At 48.8% G+C, this 25,503-nt stretch overlaps 1 protein-coding gene across 1 annotated transcript in view; it reads right to left on the bottom strand.

Annotated features, from left to right (window-relative positions):
* Window positions 1-1,380: 1,380 nt before the first annotated feature.
* The window catches only part of SHH (sonic hedgehog signaling molecule), a 29,621-nt gene continuing 5,498 nt past the window's right edge, over window positions 1,381-25,503 (bottom strand). Inside the window, exons 2-3 of the mRNA XM_080383700.1 lie at window positions 24,040-24,301; window positions 1,381-20,532 (exon numbers count right to left, since the gene is read on the bottom strand). Coding sequence (XP_080239826.1) covers window positions 19,826-20,532; window positions 24,040-24,301 — 969 coding nt within the window. The 3' untranslated portion in view covers window positions 1,381-19,825. The remainder of the gene's footprint in view (window positions 20,533-24,039; window positions 24,302-25,503) is intronic.

Below are 25,503 nucleotides of genomic sequence, written 5' to 3' on the forward strand. Positions count from 1 at the left end.
TCATGCTGGGCATGATAGTACAAGGGCTTTTCTTCTTCTTTAACCTCATGAAGTTAAATAATTAAGTCTGGAATATGTCCTTCAGCCACACCTTGGCCCATCCCCAGGCCAGCAATCCATGATGCAATTCCCATAGGCACGGGGAGAAATTCTTCCCCCAGCACATCCCGCTCCCCTCCTGAGCCTTCTGCCCTGCTCGTGCTGCTTCTTCTAGTACAGGCAGTGGGATGGGGGAAGCCTTCCTCCCTGGGAAGGGGTCCCTCCTTCCAAAGGAGAGCCTGAGGCCAGTCTCTAATCCATTTGGTGGATCAGAGACCCATTTGAAGTGCTTACCTCCCCCTGCCACTGCCTGTCTCTACAGTAAGACTTCATGATGGAGGGACATGGACCTACACAGAGCAATGGGGTGGGCAGAAGCGCTGCCAGGCCACTGGGGAGGAGCGATGCCGAACGTGGTGTTGGTTGTGCCGGAGTTCTGCCTGCCACGCCAAGCCCAGAGGTGCTGGGGGAGGGGTCTGGGCAGGGGCTGGTGTGCCCAGGGGGAGGGTGGATGGGCTGCCCAGCCAGGCGCTGCCAAGCTCCCCAGGGGCTGGCAGCACACAGGGAGAGCAAGACCGCGTTTCCCACAGGAATATGATCCTTGTGCCATTATTAGAAACGCCCCAGGGAAATGCAAAAAATACCCAAAGAACCCCTTGTTGCCATTTTAAACCAGTGTTGTTTATACCAAATACCCCAGAATATTCTCAGAGAACCAGTTTTAACACGTGATTTTGGAAAGGGTGCGAAAAAAACCTTAGGTCAGACTGAGCCAGAGGTGTAGCCAGGCTCGAAACCATTTACAGGAACTAATTACAAGAGGGTTGGGTGTTGTTTTGTTTTTTGGAGGCTTTTTTCCCCTGGCATCCCCAGCAAAGTCTTTAGACAGACGCGTGAAGAACAGACAAGGAAGCAACCAGCTCTGGAAAGGCAGCACGCTGCAGCATGGGGTGGTGGGGAGGATGCTCCTTGCAGGACACATCTCCATGCTGTAGGGTGGCCCCGAGCCAGCTGCGCTCATGCTCCATGCCAGGAGCTGGGCAGCTGCGACCAAGCAAAACACCCAGAGAAGCCAGTGACTTGACTGCTGGCACTGGAAGGGGCAGTGGGCTCGCACCTGGTGACCTGCACAGGAGAGGCAGCCAGCCTTGAGATGCTCATCCCAAATAACCTTGGAGGAAAATATTCAACTTGCCAAAAAAACGAATGCCAAGTTAAGTATTGCATCAGGGTGTGTGAGCCCAGGTACCCCATGCATGCCACCCCACAATGGCAGAGGGGCTCAAACCCCCCAGCGTGAGGGCATCCAGGGTCAGCCTCGCCCCCCATGCTTCCCTGCTGCCCACCGCGGGTGTTTGGCCCTCCCTGTCACCATCATTGCTGTGGCCAGAGGAGGCCACCACAAGATTTGTGTATCCTCAGACCTTTTACTGGGTTTTAGCCTCAGGGGAGAACATTACTCAGGTTCTAGTGTCATCCTTGCTGATGGAAGCAAGCACTTTGCTGGAGGACTCTGTGGAAACATTGTCCAGCTCACACCTCTCCTCCAGGTAGGAAATCACAGAATTGTGGATTCATTTATGTTGCAAAAGACCTTAAAGATCATCAAGTCCAGCCACTAACCTCATACTACCAAGCCCACCACTAAACCACATCCCTCAGCGCTGCATTCACACACCTTTTAAATACCTCCAGGGGTGGTGGCTGAACCATTTTCCTGGGCAGCCTGTTCCAGTGTTTGACAACCCTTCTGGTGAAGAAATTTTTCCTTATATCCAATCTAAACCTCCCCTGGTGGGACGCGAGGCCTCCTTCTCTTGTCCTGTCACTTGTTACTTGGGAGAGGTGAACCCCCACCCGCCTGCAGCCTCCTGACAGGAGGCTGCAGAGAGCAATGAGGTCTCCCCTGAACCTCCTTTTCTCCAAACTTATAGAGGAGATCAGGTGGAAAACAATGGTTTAACTCGATTTTGTTGCTAGATTACAGTGTTTGAGGGATGTGGGAGCCTGGCTGACGTGCAGCATAGGGGAAGGCTGATGCAGGGGGAGGTGGGAGCAGTGAGAAGCAATTGCTGACAGTGAAACATCTTTACTCCTGGTGGATGGCAGGGAAAACATAACACACCACAAACAGAGTTTGTCGAGGCTACTTCTCGGTATTTGGCAAAGCTTAAAATTCCCCAGCCCTGCTGCTGTGTCAGGCTGTTTCTAGGGCTGGCGTCAGCAGGCGGTGCTGGGAGGCTGGGCAGGGTGGCAGAGCATCCCTGGGCTGCTGGCACAGCTGCTGCATCCAGGGCAGAGCAGCAAAGCCCTGAGTGTCAGCCTAACCTGGAAAAGGGATGTGGATGGTAGTGGGGAAAGAGGTGTAAAGCCTGCAATGTGGTTTCCATCCTGCTGGCTCCTTTCTAAATGAGCTTCATTATACACATAATTAAAGGAAGGAATTTGAATGCTATTTAGCAGTGTTTTAAGGGTATTAATTTCAAGACTAAGGGCACCTGGAGATTAAATAAATTAACTCGCAACCAAATCAGGTTAATTGTCATTTTCTTTACCTGGAGTGAAGCTGAAAAAGGGAAGGTTTTGATTCAGTAACAACTGTGGATATATGAAAGAAAAGCAGGCTGTTGAACAGAGGGAAACTCACTTTGAGAAAAATGAGAGTTAGAGAGCAGAGCAGCTGTAAGCAGCGTGGGCTCCAGGGCTGGAGAGGGCACCCTCGGTGGGCAGCCACCCGCATCCCTGCCAAGGATGGACGCCTGTTGTGTGGTCAGCATGGAAGATCCCTGTTCCTCATAGGCAGGGGCTGGGGTGCCCATTAACATCACTGGACCTGTCACATCAGTCCTTGGAAGGATGCAGAGCCAGGGAAAAGCCAACACAGAGCCTGTGCTTGCCCTGGAAGTGCCCTGCCCTCCAAGCAAAGCACTAACCCAGCAAATCTAACAGAAAATGAAGTGCCAGCATGACATGCAAATTCAACTTAAATAATTATGGGTTTGCAGTCTCAGCTCTCAGTCAGCTGCTTCAGAGCATTCCCAGGCTCGGCGGGTCCCACAGCAGGCTGTGGCGTGGGCAGGACATGGGGCAGGCAGGGATGCTGCTGAGCTCAGACACCTGCTCAGGGCTGGGGGCAGATATCTGGGGTGGTAGTTTTACACTTGAAGGTTTAGACAGACAAAGGTCCCTTCATCACACTGGAGTGAAGCTGGGCTCTGCTCTGACCAGTGCACTCTCTTTCTCCATGCAGGAACAGCCCAAAACCGGGCCCTCCATTGGGCACTGCACTGTACACCCTTTTGTGGTGGGGTGATGCTCCTCAACAGGAGCAGAGTTGGCCTTTGCCCACGCTGAGAGGTCATCACTTCCTAACCCACATCACACCAGCCCTTTCATTGCAGCCACCAAAAATAGTAACAGCCATAAGCGAGCCCTCCAGGGCATCTCACCTGGACGTGCCCAGCCAGGGCTGTGGCTCTGCACACCTGCCCTGCAGCTGAGCCTGGAGCTCTTTCCTGCCAAACACCTAACCTCCGGGGTTGACATGCCCAATTTACTAGTGCTTAAATCCAAACAGATACCTTCAGTGTGACCTATGGATCTATCCATCTCTCAACCACTGTTCCTACACCTCTAGGTTAGGTGTGACAGTCCCAAAAAACTGTTCTGACATAGCGGTACTAAACACTGCTTTAAATAAGGTGCAATTAGCTGTAGAGCTATCTGTGAAACCTGATGAAGTTCCTGGAGAGACATGACGTATTGCTGAGTGTTGCAGCACTATCAAAACTAGTGGGCTGCTACAAGGCTTTCACGATCCCATACCACGTTAACTTCAGTAAGTTGTTCCCCCACCTTGCCCCAGCACAGCCACCAAAGCCCCACAAGGTTTCAAAAGTTCATCTACTGTTTGTGCTGTTTCTTCATCCTCTTCAGACCAGTCCACCCTGCTTCTTACCTCTGCTGCATCCATGTTCTTCTTCCACTGGGCTCCTCTTCCAGCTGGTCTCTCCTACATCCAGGGCACTCTCTCTCCTCCATCTCCTTCTTCCAGAACTCCTCTTCCTTCCCCCTTAGAGCTATTTAACTACTCAGCAGGAACCAGCCACAGCTGCACATTGTCCACATCAGCCAACCCACCGCCCCTGAAGCCAGCCCCCAGCTGTATGTTATCAATGTTAATTAACCTGCCTTCATTCCTCTGTAATTCCTCTACAGCTGAGTGCTTATTTTTCCATAACTGTTATGGCTGACCATATGTTAATGTACTTGAAGGATGGGCAACATTTCAGCAGAGGACCCATCTCCGAGCCTTCATCGTTCAGAGTTCACAACCCCTGGGTTTCTTCCTACATCTCTGTCATCATCCAGACTCACTCTAATCCTAAGCAAAAACTTCAGCTTCAAACCCCCTTCCTTCCTACACATATGTGCTCCTTCCCAAAGCTTTTCCCCTAATTCTGGTGGAAATACCTCTCCTGATAGCTCCTAGCATCCTACTAACTTTCTGCATGGGTGTGCCACGTTCATGATGGTTACATGGAGGTGGCTAATGCCTGTAGGACCCATTTCTCCTCTCTTACCTCCAGTTTCTGATACGAATTAACTGGTTTTACTTCTTATTTGCACAAGGAGCACTTTCTATTATTTATTTTCACATCATTTCTGTTATCTAGTCAAGGTCATCTCGTGCTTCCTGACCAGCATTTTGGTCACCTTTATTGACCATGGCCGCTCTCGTCTTGTCACCCACCACAGCATACTCCAAAATTTTTGCCAGGGGTATTAGATGAGTGAAATGATCAGTCCTTGAAGACGTCCGTTTGTCTTTTCCTTCCATTTTCACAATGAGCCTTTCACAGCCCCTCGTTGCCAAGCCTTTCAGCTCACACACTTGTTTCCATCTTCTTGGGCTTAGGCAGCGTATGCTAATGTAACATCACTGCAAATTCTTCTTAGATCAATTGTTCTGCCTAAAAATAAAATTGCTGACTTTATTAAAGAACTGTCCTACATTAACCGATCCAATCAATCCGGTACTATATATCCTATTTTCTGTTTGGCTCTCTATCTTTGATCCTTCTTTCATCTAAAACCTGTTGTGTTTTCCTGTGCAATGCTGGGGTTCAGATATTTGCCCTGTGCTTGCTCAGGCCCCCTCCTCCCTACCACAAATTAGAGTTTCTGCCTTTGCAGTTGCCTTGTCACCTGCCAACACAGCTATTTTGGTGGGTGTGTTTAACACCATCTTTCCTGGATACGTCATCTCACATGTTGGTTCCCTCCTGCTCTTGGATGGAGAGCAGCAAGGCTTCTTGTTTTAAAGGCATAAAAGAACAAGTTTAATTTCCATTGTGGATGCAGTCATTTTGCATACAGCCTTGTTACCATGAGCCATTTTTCTGTTCCTCCCATGTTCAATATCAGCATCCTCCTCCAAACCAGGGCAAGGTACTTTTTAAGTCACACCTCAGTTATCTTTGACTCCCCCAGGGTGAACAAAGTTATCCTTGCACAGCTTCATCTTTATCTGGATGTTTCAAAGACCTTTAGCTTTTGCCTATGCAAAGCTGAGCTACAAAACCTGACTTCTGGCAATTTTCCTTGTAAATCTTCAAGAAGATTGGTTTCTTTGCTGGTCGTTGGCTTGCCAGCTTGTCTGCAGGAGTGTGATTGGCCTGCAGTTCTGTCAGTCTCTGGTTGCGCAAGAGTGCCTGAAAAGGACTAGCAAAGCATTTTCAACACTTTAGTGGTATCACAAAATCATCTAAAACACAGAGAAAGGCCAGGCAGATGCAGGGAGAATAGCTGTTACCTTCAATACCTCTGAAGGGCTTCACGATGCATTCGGGCAGTGCGTCAGGACGTTGTCGGTTCAGATAACACAAGGTTTTGTTAGCAAACTCTTGGTTTTTGCTTTTGGCCCCAAAATGTGCTTGGCCGCTTGTGCAACCCCACTGGCGCCAGAAAGCCTTGTGTTGTTCTCATTTGATGACTTGCTCCTCTCTGGTACAAGGGACGTCGGGGAGGTTGGCTCCGTTTGGAACTCCAAGTCAGGAGGCGCTGGGGAAGTGGGAGCAGAGGGGATGTCCCCAGCCCCAGTGTTAGCCCTTCCTCTCACTCGCTTCCTCCTCTGGCATTTCTAAATCCACTTGGGTGCTGGGGCAGGAAAAACAAAACTCCACATAGTGTGAGGGGTCTGCACCACTTATTTTTGCAGGCTGTTTGGGGAGTCTTCTTCTGCGCTCCACCATTGTTTTCCTTCCCAATAAACCTGATGAGGCCTTTTCTAAGGAACAGGCTGTCAAACCTACTTTCCTTAGGACAACCTTCCTTCAGACAGTGGTGAACCTTTTATAAAATACGCAATACCACCATGTTTCACCTACTTCAAATGAGTGTCCATGGAGGACCAGGATGACCTGTTGTCTTGTAGACAGGCTGAGCTGGGTGGGCTGGCATCCAGCTGGCTGGTTTTTACTTCTCTGTACCTTTCAGCATCAAAGAATTTAAATGTTCCACTGAGCTACTTTTGACTTGTCTCCTAATGCCAAATTCAACTGTGCAAACTTTACCATGACATAAATACAAGATCATTTTTATCTCAAGTTTTATTTTATTTTCTTTTTCTTTGCCTCCAGGTCTTCAAGATTTCAGGTTCACCTTCTTAACATCTTTGCTGCAAACAATGAAGGCTGGAAGCTACCTTGAAAAAAACCAACAGAATCTGAAATGCGCATGCAATCACATGGCTCACGGAGTCAGAAATTTTAAAATGCCCCTAAGTATTAGGATATTCAAAACAAACAAAGAGGTTTAGTAAAACTACTCTAAAAAAGTCCAACTATTATGCACTGTTGTTATCTGAGAAGTTCTGTCATCAAGATGATATTTCAGCAGCTTTAGACAGATGAGATTTCTAAAGGGGATTTCTAATTTGTATTTGTTTTTAATTTGGGGTTTGGATCGCAGCAGCAGCAACAATTTGTTTTGTTGTGTACTTATGGCTGCACATGTTTAAAATGGTAAATCTGCACTGACCTATTAGACCACAAAAGTGAAACCAGCTTCTGTATTGTCGTTCCTTAGCTGGAAAAATAAACCCACAGCATGCATGTATAAGATAAATCATATTTTTACAGCTTTCAGGTTTGGGACTCAAAGGCTGTGCAAGTATTTCAGATTATCACAGCCCTGCCTTTAGAAATAGGGAAATGGTTCTCTACCAGAAAGCAACTCTTTCAAGACAAAAAGCATTTTTCTAGCTGCTGCCTTTCATTAAAATTATATCATTTTATCCAAAATGAAAACAAAATTTATAAGGATCTTAATAAAATGTGCAAGTTTCTGTGAGAAAGAAATGAACCAAAATACAGAAAGATGCTTGTTTGGTTTAACACCAACTAAGATATCTAGGTCTAAAAGATAATTCAGAGTTAGCACCAGACCATCCTGCGCTGAGCACCCTGCTGCTTCTTACCTGCCTGTTTTTATTGGCTTTGCTTCTCACCACAAATAAAAATATTTTCCTCCAGTCTCTAAGCCTTAAACACAAACACAGGTCAAGCACGTATGAGTTAATACAGAAACGTTGGTAGGACCTGTTACTTGGTCGCCCCAGCTGTGGCTCTGGATAAGGCTTACCCAGGCAGAGCAGAGAGCCTGGGCTGGTCTCTCTGCTACCTGGGTTCATCATTTGATGACAAATCCATCTTCTTTGGCTAATTTCTAAGCCTTGGACAAACATGTGCATAATTTTACTCATTCAAGTTGCTTCATGCCCCAGGATGAAGGAGGCTCTGAGCAGCGACAGGTGAAACCACAGGTTGATAATAACAGCCCAGCATCCAGGTCCAACCTGGGCATTTTGGGGGTGGAGAGCAGCAGTTATTAGGAATATGGCCCTGATTTACACCATGGAGCCCCCAGAGCGCCAGGAAGGTCCCATAGCATCTCTCACAGGGCTGGTGAGGTGGACAGAGCCATCCAATCAAGTGACATCAGCTGCAAAACTTCTCATTTCCATGAGAAATCCTTCTGAAGCGTTTCTTGGGAATGTCCTAAATAATACTTGCTAGTGGGAGTGGAAGGTGCTGACAAATCCAGGGGGGTGGGGGGCGGAAAAAAAAAAAGGAGCTTTATTGCAAGTGGGTGATGAAAGTAGCACTGACCACAACAAGGGAGCACGTTTCATTACAGTGGCTACGGCAGAGCCTCCGTGAAAATTACAGGGAATGCTAAAGCAGCCCTGGAAAGGATTCAAACAGAAGTTTGCTCTCGGCATGACCATCATGGAGAGTCGGCAACAGGGAAAGAGAGCAAGAGGGAAGCAGTGTTCTTGTCCTTCTTCCTGTAGGTGCCAAACCCCATGGTCTTTAATGAACATGGAGACAGGGCAGGAAAGAGCCAGAGGTCAGAGATGAATGCCTTTGAAACATGCACGAAACCAAAGCAGTTAGGTGGTTTTTTTTTTTTTTTTCCTGGCAGGACTAGTGTTCTGTTTTCTCCCCCAGCTCTGGTTCAGAGACTGACACATCTAACCTATGGAAGATAATGTTTTTTTAAAATACCTGCATTCTGAGTCTCAGCAGAGCTCAGCAACTCCTTTGTGCCTGTCCCTACCTCCTGTGCCAAAGGAATCGACAATTTTTGCTGCCTTTCTCAACCTTAAATACCCCTAGAGAATATTAGGCCAGAGCATGCAACTGTCTCGCTCTTGACTGAGCTTCTCCTACATTGCCTCTGAATGAGAGTACATCCCATTCCTAACCCTCTTCCCTATTGATTTTCATGGTAAACCAACATAATTTGGCTGATACATATTTTTAGTTTCCCTCGCTGCCGATGAATTGTAACCTCCTCCCTCTTTGCTGTTTTGGTTTTTTAAACTTGATCATTTACAAGGGAAAAGATGACCTTGCAGAGAGAGGTAAAAACCTCCCTTCTGTTGTCCAGCCTGGTTGAACCCAGGGATGGGTATGGCTTAGCCCCGCAGAGGCACTCCACGCCTGCTACACAACTGGTAATAATTTTGTGATCAGCCTGTGACTGTTCCAAAAAGTAGGAACAAACGAGTCAAATCACAAATCTAGCGCACTTCCTATCCTGCCTATTCCCAAAGAACAGCACGTCAGCAGTGCCAGAAGACACATGGATGATAAGTTACTAATAAATTCATTGTGTTGCTTATTTTTTTTAATGGGCTAATAAAAACAATCCTCTTCTTCTAACAGTGTGCCACTGGCATGAAAATAAATGGTAGAGTTTGGGAAAATACTTTGTACTTGAATTGTAGGAATGGTCATCGTAACAGTCATTAATTGCTATAATTTAGCTTTAATCAGATATCGATTGCATCTATACCAGTTGAGAGAGCAGCTCTGTGCCGGCGGCTGCCAAGCTGCACGATTAACAGGGAATCACTAGAGGTCACTTTGATTCCACCTAAAGGAACAAATCCTATAAGGTCTGGGGTTTTGTTTCTGCTTTTTTTTCAGTGAGGCATTTTTTAAAAGCAAACTGGTTTTGCACATGTGTATAGTACTTCTTTATATTCAACTCCTTGGGGTGAATTTTATTCTGGTGTAAAGAGTAAAACTTTAAAGAAGTTTATAAAGCTGCGTCTATATTCATCAAGAGGAAATTTGGCCCCGAGTTTCTTTTTTAATATGAAACAGCTTCCACTGGATTTGATATTCATGATAACAGATGTCATTATTTAACTCTCAATAAATAGTTCTGTCCTGTCAGGGTCCCTATAAACAGGGAAAGAACATCTCTGATGTATAAATCTGCAAGGAGATACTCTATTTTTGCTGCTTATTCTGTTACACCCAAAGGTGAAATAGTATTTTGGTGTGTTTCATTCTCAGCTTCGATTGATAACCAAAGTGCAGACATTTCCTTGATGAGAGAAAAAAGCCCTAAAACTGAACACCTCAGGATCAGGAGAAACATTTGCTGCAAAAAACAACTTCAAGGGGAGCCCAAACTTGACTTCTTTTACATTTGTAAAGTGACAATTTGCCTCCTTCAGAACTTATAGCATGAAATCTGACTTTTCTTTCATTTTGGACATCTGGACTCACTTGGGCTTTACCCTGCTGGCTCCTTCTGTTGTGGGGTCACAAGCAGCTGAGCCCCAGGTGAGGAACCCATGCCACAGCTCCCTCTGAAATGGCATTGCTGCTGCCCAGCAGCCTGCCTACTCAGTCCCTGATGGGGCAGGGGCTGTGTGGAAACAACCCCCTTGCCCTGCTAAGCGCCAGCATCCTGCCCATTGCTAAGTGCAGTTGGTTTATTCCTGTTTTAGGAAAAGCAAAACCCCCTTGCACCTCCAGGATCTTTATCCAGGGAGGTAGAAATCCCTTGATGGTGCTTAGGTCCTTCTGGCTGTGCATACTTCAGCTTTTGCTGCAAACCACTGCAGCATCTGCAGGGCCCATTGGCAAGATCCAACCAAGCTTCACTTTTTCTTCTGCACTCAATATTATCCAACACTGGCTGGAAGGCACCAGGGGACCCAATGAGGTGGCATAACCTCATGCATCGGTGGGTACCAGTTGCATCCCTCCCACCATGGCACCACCAGCTCAGTGCCAAGCTAATCAGCACAGACAAAAGCAAGACACTAGAGCCAATTTGAAATGAAGATGCTTCAGAAAGGCTTGTCCCATGTCCTCTGCTTGGTGCAGAGGACACCTGCCCTTGTGCTTGGGAACCAAGCCTCTCCCAGAGATGGAAAACAGCCCTGCAAGTCACAGCGTCAGTTGCAGAGACCAGGGCACTCACTTTCCATAAACGAGCTCTTTTGCATCCACACACCACAAAATAAAAGCCCAAGCGACTCCCTGGTGTCTCCATGAGTAACTTGGGAGCAGGACACAGGAGAGCTGTAGGCTGTTCTTCTCCTGTGCCTGATGCCCAGGACGGCTCCTGGCGTCAGGGCTGAGTCACCGAGACAGAGCTTCCGCGAGCAGACCCAGCTGTGTCATGCCCACACCCAGCCGCCTGTGACTTCTCCCAGAACTGCTGCCCAAAAACTGGGCTTTGGAACACAGGAGGTTCCCAAGATCCCAAAAGGTCCCAAGCAAGAAGTCAGCATGGGGTGAGTGTCAGGGCGAGCCTCTATCCATGCCTCCTTGCCTTGGAGAGTGGATGGTGTTTCATTCTCTTGTTTCTTGTTTTTTCTCCTAGGAGCACAGCACTTCCTTCCTTCAACCGTGCACAGATCAAGGGAAATTTCTTTCCAGGGACAGATCGCCATTCGTCCCGTATTGTTCCCTCAGCCCTCCACAGCTTTTTATCCCCACAGCACTGCGTGTCCCCCTCCAGATCACATTAAGCAATGTGACGAGCACTTCTCCCATGAGCATCTATCTCTTCTCCTTTCCTTCCCCTAGGGGAAAATCGAGTGGGAATAGTTTTAATTAACTACACTGTACGTGCATGGTGTTTATACCAACGCAGGCAAGGCTGAACAAGTGTGCCTCACTCTTGGAAAGAGAGGTGATGAGGTTTGTGGCCGCTCTGAAGTCCTGAGCTGTTCCCACAGTGGAGGACCAGCCCCAGAGGAATCTCTAGCTTTGGACTACACTGGGCTTACTCCGGTGTGGACACAGAGGGGGAGCAAATATGTCAATGTCCAGGGCTTTGACACAGCAGAGTTATGGAAAGTCTATAAGTACCCTATACCAGGACCACTGGATGAATCAAGAACGCCCCAAATGTAACCTAGCACCTCATTGGGAGCCTCTGCAAAAAACAGAGGGCTGAAGTGACATTTTGGTCAGGATTCAGCTCTACGTTAGGACACCTGCATTCAGACACATAATTGCAGGTGTCTGTGTGAGCTCTTGGTGTCTCAGCTCCCTCATTAGCCCTTGGACATCTTGGCCACCCAGACCCTTCAGCCAGCCAGTGGGTACCTACTTCAGGGGGAACCAAACGGCCCACTGGGCCGCACTGATAGCACTGGGACACATGGACACTACTGCCTCGTGGGTCCTTCTTGTGACTTACGCGTGCACTGCAAATTTTAATATCGTGTAAAAAGCCAGCGGTCCTCTTTTCCAAAGGTTTTTAGAAAGGACTGAAAAATCCCATAAGAAACATGCTTATTTTATGTATAAAAATACTTAATAATGGCAGTTGTGAGAGATTTAAAAATTAAATGCAATTTGTTAACCAATATATAAATAAGAGGGCTTTCAAATAGGCTGCCATGTAAAGGTTCTGGTTCGTCCTTGGGTTTCACCACATACACACAGAGGAGATCCCTCAGTGACACACAGGCAGTCGATGTTATCTGAATCACTGTGCTTCTCATCATGGAGACCACATAGACCACGGAAAATTATCCTCAGAGGTGTTTTTCTGCACATCTCTGATGAAGGCAGAGAGACAACAAGCTACTTGCTCCAAATCAGAAGAAACCCCATCAAAGAGCAAGGACCAAACCCGGTTCGCCCAAAGCACAGCATGGTTCTGGCAACTTGTTTGTCTGTAATGAGGGAGTTTTTTTGACTGCTTTCTCCTTCAGCTGGCATTCCTACAGCTATTTATAGTTTCTCTTCATAACCAGTGGTTAATATTTTCAAAGCAGTCTAGCATGTGGTCACCCACACAGAAGATGTGGCTGATTCTCCTGCACTGCCTAAAAAGTGTTGCCCGTGATATTCAGGATCTTTCTGCGAGGGACTGTGGGACGCTGTTGGCAGAGGGGCAAGGAAGATGCCCTGCTGCCTTGGGAAGAAGGTCTTGCTGAGGCCACCATGCTCTGCAAGGCTGTGCGGGAGCTTGCAAAGCTCTTACCTTCTCCTGAAGATGCCCCACCTTGGGATTTAATGGAATTTTTTTTCTACTAGTTTTTCCCCTTTTCAAAGTGCAGCTGCATGCTCCTAAATACATGAGTTAAGCCTTACTGCACTCTAGATCAAAGACTAGTATTTCACGCCTTCTCCTGCACTGTTGTGTAGTGACAAAGTTCCTGGTGACTTAAGTGGGAGGGAGGCTGCGTCCTGGGAGACAAAACTTAATTGAGTGTAATACCACAGGGCACATAAAGTAGGACAACACAGCCTGACCTCATTTTGCCCATACATAACCCTACTGACATCAGTGGGAGCTGCACATATGCAGTCAGGAGATGACATTTGCCCACTCTTGGCTGTTCTAAGAAATTCCTGCTTGCCTGATAAATTCTATTATTGAATCATGCAATATGAAAGCAAGGGACACACCGAGTAAAGCTGAGCAAACACAGCTCAACTGCCTGCCTGTTTGAAGTTGTGGAAAGACTCCTTTTGACGCTGGTGGTTGTTGGATTGAGCCCACAGTACACAGTGATTCATAATCATTTTCCTCAATGAAAGCAACCAAGTTGGTTTGTTGTTATTTGTGGGATCACATGATTCATTATTTGCGAATATTTGAATGGCAGTTGGACTTTCTGATGCCTGTGAACCCCGTAGCTTCCACCAGTGTTAGCACAGAATGGTTATTCATACAAAGACTGTGCCAGAACAGACTTGTTTGATACTGCACGTTTTATTACGCTCCTGTTTCTAGAAAACCTTTGCAGAGCAGAAAGGGCATCGTTTGGCAAAGTCAACAAAGCTTACACCAAACTGGTGACTATTCCAAGAGAATTGTTCATGAGCAATCCTGAGACTAATACTTATTTGCATCGATCACAGTCTAATAATTAAAAACAGTGCTTACTGCTGTAGCAAACAGGACGGGACTGACTTACGGAGAAGAGGCTGGCTGGCGAGTAATGTTTCATCTATATCTGCTCGGTGTGGGCTGCAGGAGCAGGAGCAGAGCTCAGCAAAACTAAGAACATCCCAGATTTTGAACCTGGGATTTCTTAAACCTAATCTTGTTTTAACTCTTAGGTCTCTTTTCCCCCAGAAGAAATACAAAGTGTGTATAAAGGAAGACTCTTGGCAGATGGAACGCTATACTGCAGTATTCAGGCAAAGTGTTAGCTTATATAATGATGTCAGTTACCCAGAGGGATGCTGGCTCTCCATCCTTGGTGACACGTGGGACCTGACAGAAGATGGCCTCCAGCAGCCTGCTCTCAGCTGGCCCCATATGGGCCAGGGTTGGACCCAGGACCACCAGAGCCCCCTTCCAGCCTAAAATGTTCAAAAAAAAGCTCATAAAATACTCTAGTGCTCCAAGCCAAGCAAAGCCTGAGCTGTACCCTGCTTGTAAACCAGCAAAACCCTATGACAGGTCTGTGACATAGTGCTTGTGTGTGATGATACCAAAAGGATGTTGCTGTAATTGCTTACAGATTTATCATCCATTCCCTTGCAGCGAATGCCATCAAAAGGTTCAAGGTTTGGAATGATACAGCATTCCCAAGTATATTTTCCTGTGAGCATATCCCCTTTCCAAGGGAGACATCGTGATGTCCCAGAGAGCTGGCCCAGACAAGCATTGCTGCAGCGATGGGGTGATGAAGGGGTCCCCGTGCTGTCCCTGGAGCCGAGCAAGCTGGGCAGAGCTGCACAAAGCACACGGTGCTCCCACAGCATCCCTGCTCCCCTGCCCAGTCCAAGCCCTCCTGCCCTTGGGCAGCAGCCAGATGCGTGTTTGGTGGCCAAGGGACCCTTTGCGGTCACGCCACACAGAGCATCCCTTGTCACCTCTCCTCCTCAGTAATACGAATGGACATTTGTTTACACCAAACTGAGCAGATCTAATATTTATTTCACATTTAGGTCACAGGACATCAGAACAAATATTTTTACCCCAAACACATTTCCTGACCTCGTGGTTTCACTCCTGATTTGCAGCAATATTTGTCCAAAGAGCTGGCTTGCTCTTGCTTAAAAATGGGAGGAAAAGAAGTTATATAGGGTTCTGCACCAGGATTTAAAGTAACAGCACAACACCCTGTGCTCTCGGATCAGCTCTGGTTGCTACTCTTCATTTCACTGCGACCAGGACAGGATTATTAAACTCATATTTCCTGGATTTTCTCACTTCTTTTCAGTCTTGAAAACCAACATTTTTTAAATATGTAAGCCTAAACACCCCAAATGCAAAGTATTAAAAAATGTATTTAGCAATCTTGGCGCAAACAGTGCCTACGGGTCTCATCCTGCTCCCATCAGAATCTGAGAAAATCCCATTGTTTGTAAAGATGCACTTATTAAAGATGATTTTTTCCCCTTTCAGCCTGTGTAGGCCAAGGATGGCAGTAACATTGCTCCATCGAAAGCTCTGACACGTTCTGTACATGGAAAATTGACCTTTTTTTTCAGTCAAGTTTGCACTAGTTTTTAGGCAGAAACTGCTGAAGAGAGAATTTCAAAAGCTTAGGAAATCCAGTGGTCCCTTATGGCTTGCAGTAATGAGTAAAATAAAATGTTCTTTCTGATTTCCTTCCCCCTGTAATTGAAATAGATGTCGTACTGGAGCTGCAAAACTGCTGCCCGATTATCACCCAACTGGGCCGATTTACATTGCCTGCTCAACCTTGGGGTCATGTGAAATGCTCAGGAGGACCAATGTAAACATATTTATAGCCCAGTTGGAAATGCTGGGCTCTTAATATAGGGATAATATTATACATGTATACATATATATATGTGCATATCTCTCTCTCTAAAGATATAGCTAAGTAAACTTTCATATGTGAGGGCACAAATTGCTGCTGGCTGTGGCACGGCTATCTGGCTGTGAAAGACCTGGTTTACTCCAGCGCTTGGCTTGGATTTTAATTGCACGGTGGATGTGATCATCTTTTACTTCCCTTCGATTGGTTTACCTGTTGTCTGAGCACTGTGGCACTGGTCGAAAGACCAGTCAGGTAAACATGAACTGGCCCCAGTCTCATTAGAGTCACTTGTCATGTTGGCTCACACGGCGGGGTGGGGAGGACAGGCAGCTGCTGATGGGCTGACCTTCAGGGTATCTCTGTCTCCCCACAAAACCCTGCCAAATGAGTTGGCTTTGCAGAGCCCTGTGGTATTTCGCAGGTAAATGATAGACTGTCTACGTGGCTTTAGGTGGGAGAAGAGGGAGGTTGCCACCATCACATGAAGTGGCACGGGCACAGTTCCTGCCATGTTTGAAGGGTCCCTTGCCAAATCCCACAGGACCAAGCGCTGGGCTACCCACACCCCGTTTCAATGTCACCAGGGGAAAAAAATGCAGAGCTGGGAGTGTGTGATACGAATGCCATCATATAACAGACATTTCAGCAAGTCTCTGTAATTTCTTTAATTATTCAGACAACAGAGCACAAGGATAATAACTTCAAGTACATTCTTATACATTATTTTAACAGTAATAGATATGTATTTAGTCATAAGCTATTCTGTAGCCACCACTATGTGTACATTTTATACAAACTATTGCCATACTTGGACCCTGAAAATGGACAGTGACATCTCCTAGACATTTTGCACAATGTTATGACAGTACATCCTTCATACGAGAGCTGTCGCTATAGGTTGGATCGGTCCATCTAATTAAGCACTTCTAATGCATACCACGGAGGGGTGATCTGGAAGTGAGGCGCCGAAGGAAGAGATGTAATAAATATACGGTAAGGGGGAGGCATATAGTCACTCAAAATATGTGCGATGGAGAACACGGCACAGCATTTCTTTGCTTGGTGAAACAGGTTGATCCTAGTATAAGACAGCATCTTAGCTTCTCTCACACCACAAAGCTCTGAGCTCATCTCAGCCTTTCGGTGAAGTTTAAACGCAGCAGTGTCTGAAATGGTCCCCACAGGGCATGTGCCCTCCCCTGACACAAGCGTGGGCTCTGGTCTAGCGGGTCTTTTTCATCGCAGTTACAATTCAGACTGAAGCCCCCAAGCCAATGGCTTTAAGTTTGATCACTGACATCCCTGAACACCTCCACCATCTGACCTCTGGAGAAGGTAGGCTCTAACAGGGTCATTTTTTGAGCATAAAGACTTTACAAAATGCCAGCCACTGTTCAGAGATTGGGGTAAGAGAGCTCAGATGCCCCGACACCGCTGTGCAAAGGCCAGACTCTTACAGCACAGACTCATTTGTTCCACGATCACATTTTTACATGCCCCAAACCAGCTGCATTTGCAGCCCCTGATGCACCAGCAGACCCCAAAGACACAGAGGCGGCAGAGTCTGAGCCAGGGTGGGCAGCAGGTCCCCGGCCCCCACCGGGGCATTCCACAGTCCCCCACGATGCCCAGCATTGCGTGGGCATTAGGGTGGCTTGGTTCCTATCCCGGCAGTCCACACAGGCACTGCAGCATGCCGGCGGCGGTCGCACTGAAGTCTCACCACACCAGCCATGTCCAAGCTTCAGAGAGTGGAAGTGGCCCTGGACTAGAAGCTGCCGGGAAGGAGAGACCACATCCATCTGTTAGGGCATGACATGGGAGTGATCGTGCCCAGAGCTTGGCCACCAGCTCCCAGCACCGCTCCGGAAGCTCCCAGGCTTTCAGTGTGGAAGAGCATGGTCTGTGCTCTCTGGAGGTGGCCCCAAGCAGGGACGTCCCTGGAGGCCACCTGAAGCTACCGTCCATCCCAGCAGTGGAGGACGTGGCTGCATCTCTGGAGCAAAAGGCTGCCTGATGGATGAACGTCCTTGACTGGCGAGTAATGGAAACCGAAGAAAAGGTGAGAAGACATTCAAGGAAAGCTCCCTTCCGGCACGGTCCTGTCGCAGACGCGCACACACACGCACACATAATGTTTTGCAAAATTTTTAAAGGGATCCTGGAAACCCTCCGGGGAGGAGCACATGGCGCAGCAGAACCTCACTCATCAGCACCTGTTGAGGACGAGCCTCTCAGCGGGGCTTGGGCTGGGACCAGGCAGGGGATGCAGCACTGGCCCCACCACTCGGCTCCTAAAACACATCTCCAATATGTTCACTCATCGATGGCTCAGGATGGACTCTGATGCGTTACAACTAAGGAACATCTCTCAGAATAAATGAACAAATTTTTACCCCCCTTTTATTTTTTTGTTTTGCCAAGAGTGTTTTGTTCTTTTCTTGGTGACCCCAAGCCACCAAGTTACTCAGGCAAGGTGACCAGTGAAATCTGGTGGCCATCTCCTTCTTCCAGCATCAGCCGCATGAATCCCTGGTAATTCACCAAAGCAGTGTCCTTCCCCCAGATTTCCATCTTCCAGGCACTCAAACCAAAGCTGATTAAGACCCTGGTGCCACCGCAAGGTGAAGGCAGCCGCCTGCCTTCAGATCAATGTGCTTCAAAGGCCAAACTTGATTTAATGTCCTTAGAAATCAATTTTGAGAGCTCTGTGTGGTCTCCAGACCAGACCAGGAGGTGGACACGGAACCAGGGCTGGAACTGGAAGAGGGGAGCATTGCCTGAGCATGGACGGGGAGCCAGGGCTCCGGTGAAGGGAAACCACGTATCCCGGTCGCTCGTGCAAATAAGTGAGGTTCTACTGTTAGTACAAGAGATTCCAGGTTAAGCGCGGATGTGATGGATTTGTTTCCTTAATTAACGTACCAAAATTAAAAGTCATAAGCAACACATCTAAATAAAATAACGGGCACTCCTTTAGGCATCATGTTTCCTAAACCAATAAGCAAAAAGGAAAAAAAAAATGGGATGCACCAGGAACTCTTAGTTATTATATACTAACCAGACTGTGCATGGCACATTTTATTTCTATAAAACTATTAAAACTATTACAAAATATTCAAAAATACATTTTAGTAAATTTACAGCAGTTATTTCTCAATTTATTAATGCAAAACATCCTTTTCTCCCCTCTGTACAAACTACTGTCTCCATCATCACAGAATTGCCGCCATGTGCGCTTTTTAAAAAATATTATTTTCTAATAAACTTTTTTTTGAAGTTAAAAATAACAAAGTTTCTTATGGTTTTTGCAAATAAAGTTTGTGTAACAGTCTTGACTTCCATGAACGTGGCCAAATGGTGTTTTTACAAAGCAAACATGGAAAACAATACAGGAAATGACGTTACATTTGAAACTATTTAAATTAAAATAATATATTCTCATATTTTACACTATTTCAAAAAACGAAATGTGAATCAGTTAAGTATTGATCTCTCAAAAAAATCTAATTTACAATTCTGTGTATAAAAATATAATTTACGGACCCCCATGAAGTTTGTCTTTTTTGTGTGTGTTTGTTTGTTTGCTTAGGTTTTAGACTTGCGGAAATGAAGGAGCAATGTAATGGAGAGATGGGAAAGTACAGAATTTTGCTGTCTGAAAGTCAGGACACTCATGACATGTAGAAAAATAGACTCTGCGCAGTTTTGCTTGGCCTCACGAAATAATTTTTTTCCCCTGTGAGTACAGTTCACATGATAATAAATTATCAAAGAAACTATTTAAGGCTCTTGAAGGTCCGGTTCATATCATTTAAAACATCTATTCAAAATACCAAAGAAATAAATATCCAGGAGAGGAGGAAAAAAAAACCAACAAACAAAACAAAACAAAAGAACAAATAAAAATATATATATATTTATAAACTAAACAGAACAGAACTTCCCGGGGTCTTTGTTTCCCTTAAAGTCTACTTTGGACTGTCCTACTTAATTATTATTATTTTATTATTATTATTTTTAAGTCTTAATCCGTGCTCTCTTTTAAAAATATGTATTTTTTTTCCTTTTTTTTTCTTTTAGTTTTTTTTCTTTTTTTTTTTTCCTTTTTTTCTCCTCTCTCTCTCTCTCTCTCTCCTCTCTCTCTCTCTCTGTGTCTCTGTCTCTCCCTTGGAGGCTGGCAGGGGACCGGGGTGGCGCGGGATGCTCTCAGCTGGACGGCACCACCATGCCCAGTGGGTGCAGAGAGTCACTATCCAGCACCCAGCTGCCGATGCGGTAGAGGAGGCGAGAGTACCAGTGGATGCCAGGGGTGGTGGGGGCAGCCATGGGGGCCCCCCCGCCAGAGGGGCAGAGGGTGGCCAGCATCCCCTGGAGCAGGCGGAAGGGAGCGAACGCCCAGTGCGCCCAGCTGTGCTCCTCGATGACGGCGTAGCAAGAGGCCAGCACCCGGTTGATGAGGATGGTGCCCTGGGCGGTGAGCGGGGCGTACGCCCCTGAAGCCTCCTCCCGCAGTGAGACGCTGTGCACGGCTGCTGGCAGGAGCTGCTGCCCGCCCTCGCCCAACACGTAGACCCGCTGGCCCGGCCGTACGCGGCTGGCGAAGAGCGCCCGGCTGCTGGGGGTCCCTGCCTGCGACTGGTTGTGTTGTGGGGCCACGAAGAGGAGGTGGGCAGCCGTCAGCAGCAGCCGGGCTCGGGGCTGCCGTGTCTCGATGACATAGAAGAGCTTGTGGGAGCCATCCTCCCGGTCGAGGAAAGCGAGGAAGTCGCTGTAGAGCAGTCGGCCCTCTGCGTCGGCCACCAGCACCCGGTCCCCGGGGCTCAGGTCCTTCACCAGCTTGGTGCCGCCTTGCTCCAGGTGCACCGTGGCCGAGCCGGGGAAGCAGCCCCCCGATTTGGCCGCCACCGAGTTTTCTGTGCAAGGAGAGAGGCACAGCAGGGTTAGAGGGGGCACCCACCAGGCTGGGACATGGAGGCACAAGGGGACATGCCACTTCCCCAGCTACCCCCGACTCCCTTCAGAGGCACAGGTGCAGGATGCAGCCTCGCTCCTCTCCAAAATTCTTCCATCCTCATCTACAAACACTCCCTGTTTGCACTCAGCGGGTCAAGTGAGAGTCCTCTTCCCACCGGATTTGAACCAGTGCATCTCCCTCTGGGTTAGGAGTTACAAGGGTAGATTGTCTTATCAAGGAAACGGGCCAAAATATTTCCACTGAGAAAGCTGTACCAGAACGAATCTCTTCTGGAAGAGCTTCCTACTGGGCTACCGTTTGCCCTGCACTGGCACTTGATGCCAAATAACTCGCAGGCTTTCAAAGCGGTCTTGCTGGCATGAGGTTTCTCTTCTAGGCAAGTGGTCCCCACTCAGCTTTTACTCAAGGAGCCCATCTAGGACAGCAAACAGCACAGAGCAGGAGGAGGCTTTGCCCCGAGGAGCACATGAATTTGCCCATCATGCCATTGGAAAGCAAAAGCCCAGATTTCCCGAGCCCCCTCCATCACCCTGTGCTGTCCCCACCCTTCTCTGCCCTCCTGCTTGGCACAGCACCTGCTGGGGCACACGCCACCCCTCATAATACCCCTGTCTGATATCCCCACCACTCCAGTTCACTTCTCTTTGCAAACAAAAAACGTCTCCTTCAGTTCTCCCACCCCATTGGAAGGAGGATCCTGTTCCCAGTCCCAGGGCATGTGGTCCCCAGGCAGCCCCACACCTGTGCCAGACCCAAGCATATCTCTCCTTCACCTTCTCCAGCTCTTGGAGTTACTCAGAGTTTAGATACTAAATGCTGTTGCCAACCGCTGCTGCTTTCCAATGCTACCAAGAAGAGAAATTGTAGGTTTAAAGGAGGTAGAAAAAGTGATGGGACTTTAAATCTCTCTTGAAATCCCTTTCTGGAGGCTCTAGCCACATGCAGGGTGGTGGGAGAGGACCTCTGTCCTCTTCCAGGCTGGTCTCTGACTTAACTGAGGGACTCTGCGGTGTTCCTAAAATCTCTGGTTTTCTATATATTGGGTAGTAGCCCACGGTATGTCACAGTAGCAAGTGTCTTTGCTACAGCTGTTGACATTCCTCAGCCCTCCCTTGCCTTCCCCTGGTTTCTCCCAGTTACTCCCTACACCAGTTGAGAGTCCCGGTGATTTATCTCCTAAAGGCAGTCAGATTTTATATTTTGCCTCTGTGGCTGGTACTGAAGCTCTTACGATTTAAATAAATCCTTGGAGTGTCTCCTAATGACTTTCCCAGGAAGGACAGGAAGGGCGAAAATTAGACCGTTATTGATTTGCTAATGACTTTATCACTTCTCCTTCAGAAATGAAGCAGCAAGATCTCCAACGCCTCTTCAGGGAGGACATGGCAACAAACAAGCTATGTGCTTTATGTGGAGCCCTCCGCTAGCAAACTACACCTTCCTACAAGCTGGTGGTAAAGGTCTGGCTAGAGCTTTGTTTGCATATTCAGGGCTTGATGAATAGATCTAGTAGTGTAGCAGCTCTACAAACATACCAGTGAATTGGCAGAGGTGTGAAAATCTGCTTCTTTGAGCAGTGCTTGTTTGGGTTCTCTAATTAAAATCCAATAAAGGATCAGCATTGTCATTCTGATTCATGTAATAAATGCAGACACTCTTGGAAGAGAGGACACTTCCATTTTTTTCCCAGCTTCTTCCCCCCCTTTTCTCCCCCTCCCTATTTGTTCAGGTGCAGAAACCCTATGTGCCAATTCACACACATACTCTCCAAAAAACCCAGGACCTTCCAAGCAATATTTGCACAGCAGAGCCACTTTTCCAAGGCACTCAAGATCTGTATTTGAATTTTAAATGTAGAAGCTTGCTCTAAATACTTGCTGCAGCGCATTATCAATGTCCCTTTTACCACCCCTGCCTCTCCCTCCTCTGTCCTGGTGACAATAATTCAGGCCTTGGAACTCTTCTTTGCATTCCAGTCTCTGGGATCATACTTTTTGCAAACAGAGATGTAGATAAAGAATCTTCCTGCCTGGTATTATGGGGTTTAATCTTCTCATAAGATGCTCTGTCATGAAATGAGGTTTGGATAGTTTGAAATCAGGCTGAGCGGGTGGAATTCAAGCCTGCTCCCTTGCAGCTCGCGTGGTACAGTCACACGACCCTGCCTGACACCCTCTAAATATTGCCCCCCAGTCTGTGTGTGCCGAATCTCAATGAGCAGCTTGGGGTTACTCCTCTCCTATGAAATACCCGTGGGGGTGGATTAGGGGGTGCGCTTGGGCGAAGGTCATCACATGCCACAATCAGACACCTCGCGCTGTAAAGCCCATCTTCGCTATTGAAAGGGATGTTTCGTATCACCGCACGGCTGGCAGCTTTGCAGGGCCTCCTTTCGGCTAGAAAGAGCTGGCTTGCTGAACAAAAGCGGTAGCAGGCTCTCAGGACAAAGCCCACATGGGCCGGGAGAGATGCTATCCTGGTTCAGCCCCTGGGCAGCTTCAGGCTGGAGCTGGGGGGGTGAACCCCTCTTGCATGGTGAGGCCAGGTTGACTTCCTTGCCATGGGGCTGCTGGTTTTGAAGCATACAGCTATATTTAAAGAAAGCCCACTATTTTTTTTTTTGCAACCAAGTGTTTCTTGACACTTCCAGAGGGCTGCTGGGCTAGAGGATGCTATTCAAAAGCGCTGGAGCTGCCGTGCAGCCGGGTGGAAGGAGGAGGGGTGGTGTGGGGGGGTGGCACTTGCCAACCGTTTTGCTCCCCCCAAAAAGTGTCAAGTGTCAAGAAAATGCACTCGGCGAGTCGGGGATTTCTTGCGAGCTGTTCCCGGGTTGAGACAGCGTGTGGCGTTGTAAGCACAGGGGAGGGGAGGGAAAAAAATTATTATGTATGTGTATCCCTATCTGGGAATTTCCGAGCGGCTACCGCTGAAGAAGGCAGGGGACCACGTTCTTTATTTATTTTCCTGGCTGGCTCCCACTCGGAGATTAGCGATCGCGAGTAAGGCGTGCAGCCAGCGGGGCGGCTGGGGCCGGCCCCCAGTGCTTGTGTTGAGCGTGCTTTTGGGATGGGGAAAGCATCGGGTCCCACGAGGGGAGGACGAGGGTGTGTGGCTGCGGCGCAGCGCTCCTGGACAGGCTGGGCAAGGATCACCCGTATTAAAATGCTGTCACTAAGTGCTGCAGCTGGCTGGGCTTCCCGACGCAACCCCTTCTCACCCTTTTTGCCCCCCTCCCCCTCCTTCCTTTCCCCCGCCCCTGCGCCGCTGGGATCCCCGCACCCTCGGAGGAGCCCAGACGGGGCGGACAGGGCTGATGGGGACCCTGCGGGGACGGGGAGGAGGGAGCCCGGGCGGCATCGGGCAGGCCGGACGAGGCTCTGGGGGGCTGAGCCGTGGCTCGGGGGTGTCCCCCCTGGCGTGTCCCTGGGCAGGCTGCCTGCCTTACCTGCTTTGACGGAGCAGTGGATGTGCGCCTTGGACTCGTAGTAGACCCAGTCGAACCCAGCCTCGACGGCCAGGCGGGCCAGCATGCCGTACTTGCTGCGGTCCCGGTCCGAGGTGGTGATGTCCACGGCGCGGCCCTCGTAGTGCAGGGACTCCTCGGAGTGGTGGCCATCCTCGTCCCAGCCCTCGGTCACGCGCAGTTTCACCCCGGGCCACTGGTTCATCACCGAGATCGCCAGGGCGTTCAGCTTGTCCTTGCAGCGCTGCGGGGACACGGGCACACGGGGAAGGGCGCATTGCGGGGGGTGCTGCAGCCAGGGGCACCCCCCCCTTCACCACCTACATTCCCACCCCCCACCCCCCCAGGGCCTCATCCTGCCCTCCCTCCCCTGCAAATGGGCCGCAAACCCCCCCCCCTCCCCCCCAAAGGCGCCGCGGGATGGGCCGAGCCAGGGCTGAGCGTCTTCGCCCCCGCTGCCAGGGAGGGACGGGGAGGCAGGTGAGGAGGAGAGGGGAGTGAAACCTGGGGCCACGGGAGGAAGAAGGGGTGAAGCACTACGAAGACCCACTGGGACGGAGCCGCCCCCTCCCCCGACACCTGCTGCAGGGACAGGGGGACCCCCCCGCCGCACCCCCGGCGCTGGGCTGTGAGGGCGTCGGTTCAAAGCCACCTGCACGGAGCAAATTCCTGCCGCTAAGTGCCCTGTCCCCTTCCCGAGAGCAAAGTTTCTGCCGAGAACAAACACTCGCCATGTATCTCGGAGTCACGGATTCCCCCCCGGAATGTCTCTCCGGGTCTTTTCAGCTTAATTCTGTGTTGAAAGGGGTCTCAATACATGTTAACAGCCTTTATGTGCTGGAGGGAGGGGTGGGGTTTTTTTTCTCTCCCTTCGCCCATCACTCATTAGAGCCCTCAAAGCAGCATGGGCTGGGAGCATTCACTCCGCTTCAAACATACATCGGCGCTCGCCTACAAAGCCGAGCAAATCCATACAATAATATAGCTCTTAGTGGGAAGATGAAAAGCAAGGGAGGGCCAAGGAGGGAAGTTAAGCGAAGCAGGGATGCTATGCAAGCTAGGAGACCTTTTGTGTGGAGTGAAACGTTTCCAACTCCGTGCAGAAGCACTACGGGGTTGGCCATCACCCCTCCGGAGCCACCGGCCTTGCCCGGGACCGGAGCGGGCCCTGCAGCACCGGCCCGAGCGGAGGGGTGGGGGTGGGGTGGGGGGTGGGGAGGGGAGGGGGATGGAGGGGAAGGGGGGCTGCAGCGAGGAGGAGGTGAGCTCGTCGTGAAACCCTGCAAGTTTCGGAGGAGAGATGATTCCTATCTTAGCCAAGGGGGAGGAGGGAATAGACACGCCGGAGGTAGGGGAAGAGGACTCGCAGCCCCCCAGAAATAGGAAATCAGCACCGACAGCATTGAAAAGCGCTTGACTAAAGGTACAGAGTTAGAAAAACACACG

The sequence above is a fragment of the Falco punctatus genome (genome assembly GCF_963210335.1).
Source record: "Falco punctatus genome assembly, chromosome: 4".
NCBI classification, from domain to species: domain Eukaryota; kingdom Metazoa; phylum Chordata; class Aves; order Falconiformes; family Falconidae; genus Falco; species Falco punctatus.